The sequence below is a fragment of the Geospiza fortis genome, unplaced genomic scaffold (genome assembly GCF_000277835.1).
Source record: "Geospiza fortis unplaced genomic scaffold, GeoFor_1.0 scaffold10, whole genome shotgun sequence".
NCBI classification, from domain to species: Eukaryota; Metazoa; Chordata; class Aves; order Passeriformes; family Thraupidae; genus Geospiza; species Geospiza fortis.
In genome coordinates, this window is record NW_005054326.1 from 5,910,221 (window position 1) to 5,921,855 (window position 11,635).

The following is an 11,635-nucleotide window of genomic DNA, read 5'->3' on the forward strand; positions in this document are numbered from 1 at the left end:
AAGCATTCTATTACTATGATTTAAAGGGTTTTTTTATGTTACTAGCCAAAATAGAGCTGCAAGCCCTGCAGGTTCCATTTCAGTTGCTACACTGCAAGTAAGCTACAGCACAGCATTAGATTTAGCACCAAGCTATGCAAATTCAGTGCTCAGTTCAAGCCTTTCCCAACACTGACATAAAAATTGAACCCTGTAATATTACACCTGATTCTTTGGCAGACTCTCCTCTTGACAGCTGTCTTGTTTTCTCAGGTTTTCTCTTTACTTCTTCTTCCAATTCTTTCACTGGCACAGCGGTGCGAGGAGTCGGGATACTCTCAAAGTAGCCAGAGTCTAGAAGCTTGGACAACAGGTCCTTCATGTGTTTATCTAAAGAGTAAAAACCCATAAAGTTACAATAGCAAAATCTGAAATTAAGGGGTATTCAGACTACAGATTAAGACTTGTTACTTCCTCCTTTTATATGAACTGCAGTTACGCCAAGTTCACACATCTTACCAAGCTATAGCACCATGTTTTAGTAAAGGAAATTATTTATTAGACTGCTTCATTTAGTGCAGTTGAAAACCTCTTTGCAATACCAGGGCAAGACTGCAGCTTGTTTAATGCCCACAAGGTAAACACAGAGCCACCTGGTCTCCCATATGCTTGGAAAGGGCTTTGTTTACCATGTATAAGCTAGCCAGCTTTGATATTAATATCATGTGAGACTGCAACAGAGGTAAAGCTAAACAGCTACAATGGTACTACTCTACAAGACACTCTTGCTGATAACAGGATGGTGTCTCAGAAAGAAAAGTTAAGAACTGTAGAAACAAACAGGGGAAATGCAAGGGAGTGATCCCAGAGAAAACGTACTCCTCTGAAGCTGGGAAAGATTCAGAGCTGACATGGTTGAACAAAAGCTTAACTGTACTCTGAGAAGCACTGTCCAGTTGGCTCCTCTGTGCAAACAAGAGACAGCAGCTAAGAGTACAGAGTAAGACCTCAGAAGTAACAGTGATTCTAGAAATTGTTTCAGAGGAGATGGAAACAGGGCAGCCTTGAGAATAGGAAGAACTTTCCTATTCTGGTAAAGAAAGATCACTCCTACCAGTGACAACCACACAAACAAGAATTGTAGCTAGAATTTACTGTGGCTATAAAAAACTGTCTTCCAAGGCAATGAACACTAATAAAACAACCTAACAGCTTTATCTAAAGTTTAGCTTGCACACAAGGGATGCAAGACAGACACTAAAGGGACAGAGATACTGATAAACAATCTATTCATGTCAACAGATACAAGGCTAAGATTACCAGCCTGTAGCAATCCAAGCCTGCAATTTGTCCAGAACTACATGGGAAGATTTAACACCTAGCTGTCAGTTCAGCTACCTGTATGTGGAAGTTAAACAGGTCACACCAATGCTCTGTTCCAATAGACACTGTTGTCAGTAACAAATGGAAGATTCCTGCCACACAGCTGCTACAAGACTAGCATAAACACAACAAGCAAGGGCTGTTTGCAATAGAAAGACACTACAACTCAATTAAGGGCAGTTTCCTCACAAGCAAGCTGTAAATAGGAACACAATGTGTATGTTGGCTTACAACCAGGGATTTTGGAACTGTGCCACAAATGGAAGATCTGTAGAGTCCTACAGATTTTGGTATGCTTGAAAAGTAAGGACACTTCCATTACATCAAAGAAAGACTACAACTGTGCATGATGAGAAATCCCAGCAAGTTCCATTAACAACCAGTGTGGTGTCCTGCACTGGAGGGAGACAACAGGTATGAGTCTAGAATTCCTACAAAGAAAGGAGACTCTTCAATGCTGTGGAACCTTCAGCCCAGCTTTGTAATACATCAGGGTACTCAACTAAGCATTTCATGGCTGGGAACTGTTCCAAGCTTAACCCATTTGCACATAACTAAACAAAAAGCTTCCCACTGTTCTGAAAGGTATTCAGGCATCAGGTTTTGAATTGCTACCATCAGTATTTCTCAAAAATACGCTAGTACACTGATTGAAAAGTCTTGATTGGAAAAGGAAAGCAGGTAGCATTGATTGACCTGTACTTAACTGAACTAGGAACAGCCATTCATCCTTGGATAATCAAGATACACACATCACCTGAAAGTAGTTAATTTGGTAACCTTCCATGTGTATTCACTGGTTTTAAGATGCTTAACAAGGACACAAATTTTAGATGTTGAAGTTATTTCTCTAGATGAGACACTCACATGTTGTTCCAACCACAGGTTTCTCACTTCCTTCTAGAAGGTCCCAGAAGTAGAGAGATGATTGCTCCATCTGGTCTTCAACACTAAAACAAATGACAGTTTTACCAGGTAGAAGCACAGCCAAGATCAAGCACTGCACTATCCCAATACCCCTCATTTTACAGCATTCACTAATGTCCAGCCTTCATACATGTCCTTTATGCACAGAGTGAATAGTAAACCCTGAAATCACTGGAAGTAATTCAGCTGTCTCTGTCTGCACAGGATTTAACCTAGCAAACCTAACTTCTTTTGTTGGTCAATATAGAGATCCTAAGCACTGTCCCACAAAACCACATGGCTGAATTTCATTACAAGCCAGGATTCCCAAACAGGGCAACAACTGCTGTTTAATCAGCTGGTCTCATTTACTGGATGAACTTGTACAGGTGCAACCAACAATAGCTGCCATTCTCACTAACTAGCAGCTCCTGGGAAACTACTTATAGGTCCAAGATCCACCTCCTCCAGAAGGTGGAATTTTCAGTCCACTGCAATGAAACACAGTATCCCAAAGGAAAGGATTATGCTTCTTGTCGAAGTAATGCCATAAAAGTAAACTAGAAACAAAGTTACTCCATTGGGATGAGACACTCCTGTTGCGTAGTTTTTTATAAGGAGCTGTGCTTTGGAAGTAGTTAACTGAAGAGCAAAGATTAGGCAAGTCTAGTGTATGACAAGTGACTAGAATTTTGAGGCAGTTAAAGAATTAGTCCATAATCAAACATGACTTATCCATAAAGTGTCTCAGCTTACCACCTAATAACTACTTATTCCCTATTCAAATACAATTCTTGCTGCACTACCCTACCAGACAGGCTGTCACACTAAGCATGAGCCATCACAGCACCAGAGCAGTGCCACGTGAGCACTGATACTGACATTACCTCTCTAACACCATGGTCACATGCATGGCATTTAGTGCAGAGGTATCAAAAACTTCAGGCAATTTTTTAAAACCACTTGGAAGCTAACAGCAAGAGCACCTCAGGAGCACCATCTTACATTCCTTGGGAATAAAGAAGCACACCTGAATCATCAATGTAAATGGAATACAGAAAGAGTTCTGATTTAACTGCACTTTTTTCATTTCATGAGCAGTGAGACCTCAGAGAAGCAGCACATCCCCAGCATCCCTGCTAAGGATGGTATTGGACTGTGTCCCCTCAGTCCCACAGGGAGATGTAAAATGGCAAAGTGTCTGTAACCTGCACCTGGGGCTGTAATTACTGCAGCTTCCCTCTAAAGCTCTGAGTGAGGTAAATCTTCACATTCCTAATCTCAGACAAAAGCAAGTGTACTGAAGAGTATTTTAATTAATGTTCCAAAACATGGTTTTTAAAGACACAGCAGTGTCAAACAGAGGACATTTACCACAACAAATGAAGCATACTAATTAGAAAAAAACCCCTAAACTTACCTCAAGTTCTCATTTCTTTCTGGACATGTCAGTTTTGCAAATCTTATGAGGTAGTCTAGTTCTTTAGAAGGCAGGTATATTGCACCATTCACACCACCTTTGAAATCTTTCTGAACATGCTCTTGAGTGAAGTTCTGTAGCACATACTGGACTTGAAGTATTGTACGCAGCTTCTTCTTCTCTGCTTCCAGCTTCAACAGGCTTTCTCTCCTCTGAGCCTTCTTCTGTGCTTTCAGCAGCTATTTTAATGCAAAATTCAACAATTAAACACAATTTAGTGTTTAATCCTGTTTAGTAACAAGATTCTAGGAGAAAACATTGAGTTCTAGTATTGATTATCCTACAATGGGGAAACCAACTATTCATTTTGGTCAGATAAGAGAAGCTCCTAATTCTTCAGATATCTAGAATCTTTTTAGATCCTCCTGTGGAAGAGCTCTCCATTTATCTACTAATTGCCTACACATCTTTTAGTCAAACTGGATACTGGTAGCTTCACTTGTGATATACCTTTGTGATATCTAGACCCTCATTATGGATCCTAGTTGTTCTATTGTTACAGCTTTTAAAGAAATTGATTGAATCGATACCAATGCATCAGTCCAGGCCTAGCTGATCTTTAACATTTACCACAGAGTTAGAGAGGCAGAAGCTGTCTCAAGTTTCTTCTAGTAAGAAAACTGCTCTTCACTTTTGAATATCCCAGCTTAAAGGATACAGCAGAATCCTACAATTATTTCTGTTGGCAGAAGGCTTAAACACTCAATAAATAAGGAACAATATAAAACTACAGAACACATACAGAATGTGCATTCAAGTCTCTCATCATGCACTAACAGAACCAGCAGAAGCTATCCAAGTAACTGCAGAATTTAAAATGCCTCAATATGTGTCACAATCTATGAAAATTTTGTTCCCTACAATACACTGCAAAGGATGCAAGGATGCTGTTGCCAGAATTTGCCCTAGTGTTCCAGTAATGGCTATTGACTGTAGAATCCATACCAGCAGAAGCAGAGCCAAGTTAAAAACAAGGTGGGTTAGCCTTTGAATACAGCATAAGTTCAAGAACAAACATGAACTGGTAGAATGCTGGATTACTTAAAACACCTGCACAAACATACACTGGGTCACAAGGTACCTTCAGCATTCTGTAGAAATAATGCCAGAGCAGTGACTAATCATGTTTAGCTTCCCTACCACTATTTTGGATCAAATCTTCCATAAGTGTAGAATTTGCTTGAGCCAAGAGACCAGTTTCTCCAAAGATAAAACACTTGCTTGCATAAAAATAATGTATGGAGCGCCTTAAATCCTGAACAAAGACCTAAATAAAGCACTAAATCAGTGTCTTGCCACAATTAGAGACAACTATGGCAGATTGAGTAGCAAACTCCACAAGCTTCAGTTAAATTTTACTGAGGGATGTACTTCTCAGTGAAGTCAAAGTGATTTAAAACCAGCACTTTCCCTCACCAGAAGCAGTAAAAGATTAATACTGGAAGGGATCTTGGGACATTGTCTAACCCAGCCTCTAGAAAGGATACAAGGAATGAAGACCAGATTGCTTGGAGCTTTGTGCAGTCAAGTATTGAAGAAATCCAAGGACAGATTTTACCACTTCCCTAGGCTGCCTGCTTCTAATGTTTTATCACTCACTGAGTGATTTCCCCTATCTGGTTTGCATCTATTTCAAGTAATGACCATTGCTTCTCCTACCACATCTCTCAGCAAAAATCCCAGCTCCACCCTTTCGGTATTTGCTGTCTGAAGGACAATTGTGCATCTCCTGGCAAGCCTTCACTTCACCAGGCCCAACAAGCCCAGATGTTCCAGGCTCTCCCCACAGGTCTCACTTTCCAGGCCCCAGCCATTCAAGGGCCCACCACTGAGTCACTGAAGCTTCTTTGGCCTTTGCCTACCAAGTGATCAGAAACAGACAACTGGGTAACAAGCACCAAATAATCAGTTCTCCTTAATCAACTGCTCCTCATATGCTTAAGCTTCACTGCTGCAGAGAAACCAGACAAGAACTTCCTAGCAAGGGGTGCACTGGAGTAGAAATGTAGTCATTAAAGTAGTTGCACAAAGTTCTGCAGTTACCTCCTGTCAATATAGAGAAGAATAGTTATACTTACATCTTGGCTAAGCCCTGAAAAAGTCTTGTGAAGCTCCTTGGCAAATTCCAGGTTGTGCACTACTTCATCATATTTCTCTACTGCCTCCTACAAAGGAATAGATAAAAAATGTATTTTTCATGCCTAAAGTACTGATTGCAACTCTATTGCCTTGTACTTAAATTCTCCTTGTGAAGTTGTCATTTAGTGTGTTCTTTTCTGAAACTGTAGCTTTTTAAAGATTCTGTGTCTGTGGCTGTACTTTAATTGTAAATATCATTCACCTGTAACTGAGATGCAGTTCAAAGCCAGCTCATACCACCAGACAGATACCTTACAAGTTTGCCTACATAAGTCTTGGCAATCAGAGGTAAACAGCTATTTAAAATCAGACTGGTCTAAAAGCCTGGAAGGAATACAGGTCCAGACATGCTGCCCTGTTCACACCACAAGGCATGAAGTAGTAACAAGTTTAATTCCAGTTGTTCACATGTGCTTTACACCCAATTTGGTTTATGCTCCTGACATATCACAGGTTTTTCTAGAACAGGCCCATCAGTCTAACATAAAGCTTGTTCACAGCAGTGTTAGTGTTTCATCAGGGCAGTGACAAAAGCTTAATCTACTGTCCCAATAAGATTTGGGACATCTGCAAATTCCATATGTGTTCCTAAGCAACTGGAAAACAAGTTATATGTTCATTTGTTCAGTTTGATTGCTCAGTTCCTTTTATTCCCTTGTTTGGGACATACTAGACATTACCTGGACTAAATGCTACTCAACATAAAGTGCTCTCACCTGGTAGTTTAGGTTTCACACAATTCACCAAGCAGCTTTGAAGTACTATTTAGCAATTCACTTAGCACTTGAGAGAATGACTTCTAAGAATCCAATGCCCACACATTTGAGGAAGACTCACAATTAACACCAACAATTTACTAGTCGGGTTACAGTAATTGTGCTTTTAACAACACAAATTGCAGAGTAAAACTCTGCACCTGAAAACATCAAGAACAGCTACCACTGCTCTCATGCCAGGCTGTACCTCAGCCCACAGGAAAGCAATAGCTTTCTTCTGTCACACCTGTTATTAACATTCATTAACAGCATGTTGGAAGAACAGCACTGAGGAAAATCTGCTCAGCTTGCAAAAAGCACAATAAGCTGCTGGAAGCTCCTCATTCTTGAAACAAGTGTTTCCTAATGTAAGGCTAGCACACATTAGGTCTGGCAGGCATGCACCACAAGTAATTACAGCATAATCCAAATTGCTTGCAAAACAAGTTCATCACCAGACACGCACTTCTTCCTCTGTGTGAGAAAATTAAAGCTATAGATGACATCAAGTTATATTAGAACACCACTGTATTATAAGGCACTTGGTTTTTTTAGGTGTTAAGACCTATTAAGCTCTACTCCAGCCTCAATTTGTATATACACCACAAATTTGCATCTGAAAGTTACAAATGCAGTATTTCTGTATCTTCACCACTGAAGCAGGGGACTTCACAAGACTATTAATTAAATATTGAGTGCATAGGGGCTTCTACAATGGCCACTTTCACTATGAAAGACTGAATCTAGTTCTTCATTTTAGTAGCCTAAGAAACTCCAGAAACTGAGATGAAGACACTAAAACTTAACAAGAGAAGCCCAGCTAGGAATACTAAAAACTAGTAACCAAGTTAATGCCATTTTCCAAACACTGTCACCTAACAGCTTTTCACAGTCCAGGGCATATACCAAAGCAGTCAATACATTCAAGACTACTCCAACTTACAGAACATTGTTCAATAGTCTCACTGTTCATGGCAGCAAACAGATTGTGAAGAACACCAATGATCTAAACACAAAAGTTTCTTGCCCACCTGATTGAAGATTGAGTTGAGAGGAATTGAAAGGTCATCAACCTACTCTAAACCATCAGATTTAATTTACTTTTGCACTTGATAGGGCAAGAGTACTTAACTACAAAACCTGATGTTGTCTAAGTGACAATTTACTCCAGCAGGTTTACTCTACTTCTAAGAAGGTACCATTTTCCCCCCCTCTTATCCCACTTATGTCTAACTCTTTTACAAATCATTCACAGTAAGAAAAAAGAATTTGTGTTCTCAGACTGCTGCACTGTGATAAAGTTAGCAATCAGTGACATTTTCCCAGCTGGTTCATTAGCAGGATCAGCACTATCACTGAAGTGTCAGTACTCATCAGATAATTACTCTAGCATGTGTCCACTACATTTTAAAACCGTGACTCCTAGATTAGTAGAGCAATAAACTCTTTGGATTATGTGACACTACTACTCAGCTCTGCTAAAGTTTTCAAGTTACAGAAACTTGGTTTCAGATCTAAAATCCATTCCAGACCAAGACAAAAAAAGAGCCAGCACTGTCAGTTATATTAACAGCTACTTGTAATCAACAGCACTGTGCAGACAACAGGCAATTTCAAGTAATAGCTGCTAATGAAGAAATCATGAGGATTAATTAGCCATCTCAGAATTCTTGAGGCTTGGGTTCTAACACTGCACTGCCATATAGATCAGCTGTACACAGCTACCTCATTAAGAAACAGAGGTGAAGGAGCACTGAAGCTGAAAGTCTACAGAGCAAAGATAAACAGGGATCTTCTACTCCTTCAGGGAACACCATGAAGGTTAAAACAGGCAATGGAGCTTATGGGCTCAACATTCAGCCTGATAACCAATAATTTGTTAATTTATTTTTGTGAAAAATACCTTTAGGTACTGCTTCTATAAAAACACCCTTATCTCCTACAGCAACCCATCCTCCTGCCAGATCAGAAGGTTTTGAGGCCTTCCAGTCCTGCATAAAAAGCAAGCTTACCAATTGGTCTTGATTGAGGGCTTCCCCCTTCTTCAGACGATCTTTGTAGTCTTCGAGTTTGAGCTGCAGAAAATTCAAAGTAAACATTATACAGAAATCAATACAAAAATTAAGCAAAGGGTATGAGTGAAATACTGTAACATAGAACAGAAAACCTCCTACTTCCTCCTGTTTCTGGAGAAAAGAACACAGAGTTTTGCTATGTCTTTGATTTGGCAATTTCAGTCTGCAGGACTGTCTACTTCCTTTCCCTATCACTGATCTTTCAGTTTTACTTGCTACTTTTGTTTCATTTAGGAATTATTAATGCATTGATCCAAGACCTTTAAATGGCTTCAAATACATCCAGTGTCCTTATTTAAGGTAGACTTGTTTAGCTGTCCCAAGTCAATGCTGGAATTTAGTTATATTATCCTTGAATAATCCTTGTTATGTCTTTCAAAAATTTGGCTTTAGTTACATCAAAAATTTATAGCCCTGTTCCCTAAGAAAGTGGACAAGTGTATTCAGGGAGGAAATAAGATTTATTTCCAATATACCAAAGTATCTCTAAATGCTGAGGTAAATAATACAAAACTAAACTATTTGATATTGCAAAACTTCTTTAGGGAAAAGAAAGGTGACTTCACTGCCATGAAATCAAATGCTATTCCATTTGTGTATCTGCAGCTTCACTGGCAGTACCTATAGGAGTGTAAGACTAGGAATACTTTCTACTCATTTTAGTAAGTCAGTTTTATTTGCTGATAAGGCCACATTGTCATGCATGTGAAAATCAAAGGTACCAGAGAAATTCACAACAAGAACCTTCCTTGGGCAGAATTAGAATACAAGACAAAGTTGTTTATTCACACAAAGGAAACATGCTTGTCTGATGCTATTCAAAATTACAGCATGATGCATGACATGAGACAGCAGTAATACTGCATCTCCTGCAGGAGGATCAAGTCCCCTAAGCACATGGCCAGATGTCTGATCTACTCTCTCTCCTTGCCCCAAGACATAACTAAAAGCTTTTCAGACATTTAGAGTAGCACAACATATTCACACAATTGCTTCACTTGTAATCCTGATCCAGCACTGAAAGCAACAGCACCTTCACATCTTTTATCCTACAGAAAATAACATTCTCTCAACTCAAAACCTGCTAATCAGCTGAAAAGCCTTAGAATGCAGAAGTCTGACTAGCCACAACTACAATGTTTCAGGTGTATAATTACCTCAGTTATTATTCTTACTAATACTGTTCTGTCCCCCAGCCTCAGGAAAGCAGAGGTAAAAACGAGAGATCAAGTTTTGGAGGATTTCTGTATAAAAGTTTTCCAGACAGTAACATCTGCCTGTATTTAAAATATGTAAGTCGAATATTGATGCAAAATAAAGGGCAATACATATTCAATATAATCCGACATTTCCACTGTCAGAGGAAACACTTGTTCTAACTTCCGATTTTACAAACAATTTACATCTAAATTAATAACAGGTACATATAATTGATGAAAGATTTATGCAAGACTATAATCACGTTTAAATCAGATGCAAGTTTGTTCTGAACTGATTTGGTCAAGAGAAGCACCTTCAGTTTCAATCAACATATACTGGCTCTCTATATACACACATAACCTTATTCCAGCCGTTAAAAATAACGGAAATAACATGAAATATTATTTTAAAGGCAACGAGCTTTACTATCGGCAGCTTAAATAGGTGCCGCGGGCAAGAAAACCGAGTTACCTTCTTTTTCTCGATGTTCCTGATCTTGTGTTTGAGGCAGATGAGCCCGTTGTCGATGTAGATCTCGTAGGCCTGGGAAGGAGAGGCCGCCGTGCTCAGCGCGGACTGCAGGGGGCTGGCGGGAGCCGGGCTCTCCCCAGCCGGGGTCACCTGCTGCTTGGCCGCCTTCATCCTCTTCTCCTCCCCTTCCTCCGACCGGCCTGAAGGTGATGATGGACGATGGAAAGGGGCTTGGGAAAGCCGCACCATTGAAATGGATGGAGCTGCAAAGAAACTCTTTTATTTAGCTCTCTCACACCCTGCTCCCCCCTTTTCAAGTTCCGTCTTCTCTTGTCACAGAACATGTAGCCACAAAACTGAGCCTCGGGAAGGAGCGACCGCAATTTTTCCACGCTTCTCCCTCCCTTTCAAAATATCCGTAGCAAGAATTTCAAAGCAAGGCAAACTTCGTATTGTTCACAGCCTCCCCACCCATGCAGACACCAAAAATCCTTTACATAGGCAGAATTAGACAGCACAGGGGATGATTCCAGAAACTCAATATAGTGACCATATAAAACTAGGCAGGTTTCCTGCACACATCACCCACAGGGGAAAAACTGCAAGCAAGCAATTGCAAATCACACCGCCAGCCTGGCATCCGGGCTGCAGCCTGAATGAAAATTTAGAAGGGCCATGCCTCAAGGTATAGCCCCTCTTCTTCCCAATCCCCTTAAATCGATTTTACCCTTTCATGACCTCCACAGCAATCCAACCGAGGACTTACAGTCAATTCAATTTAAAAAAAATTGCACACAGACAGAAAAAAATAAAAAAAAGAAAAAACGTTTGATTAAGCAAACTAAGCCAGCTTAGTTACAACAGCATCATTCTTCGTGAGGAACTGGTCCCTGCCTATACCCATCCGCAAAACGTGCCTGTGCCACGGCAAAACATCGGCTTCCATTGGAGGGGCTGTAACCTTGAGCAGAGTTTCTGCAAGACACGCTCGGCCACCCTCATCTTCAACTACTTACGGACACCTGCTCCTGGAAAGCAATGACACCACAATTCTGCCTGCCCGCCGCCGGGGAGGCCGCACCACATCACCCCAGCGGGCAGCCAGGGCAAATCCTGCCTTTCCCCGGGACAGCCTCCGCCGCCGGGGGAGCCGGGGCGAGCCCTCCATCGCGTCCTTGCCAGGGATGGCCAGGGAGCTGCTCCCGGGGGGGAGAAGGGCACGGCCGCCACGGCTCCCCCCGCGGGGC

At 40.8% G+C, this 11,635-nt stretch overlaps 1 protein-coding gene across 3 annotated transcripts in view; it reads right to left on the reverse strand.

Annotated features, from left to right (window-relative positions):
- The window catches only part of CAPRIN2 (caprin family member 2), a 31,587-nt gene extending 20,940 nt beyond the window's left edge, over positions 1 to 10,647 (reverse strand). For 2 of the 3 annotated variants that reach the window (XM_031057023.1, XM_014307031.2), the window contains exons 1-6: positions 10,389 to 10,647; positions 8,655 to 8,717; positions 5,827 to 5,913; positions 3,689 to 3,927; positions 2,230 to 2,312; positions 205 to 369 (exon numbers count right to left, since the gene is read on the reverse strand). In XM_031057023.1, coding sequence (XP_030912883.1) covers positions 205 to 369; positions 2,230 to 2,312; positions 3,689 to 3,927; positions 5,827 to 5,913; positions 8,655 to 8,717; positions 10,389 to 10,637 — 886 coding nt within the window. In that variant the 5' untranslated portion in view covers positions 10,638 to 10,647. The remainder of the gene's footprint in view (positions 1 to 204; positions 370 to 2,229; positions 2,313 to 3,688; positions 3,928 to 5,826; positions 5,914 to 8,654; positions 8,718 to 10,388) is intronic. The other variant, XM_031057024.1, reaches the window with a different exon arrangement.
- Between the last annotated feature and the right edge of the window lie 988 nt (positions 10,648 to 11,635).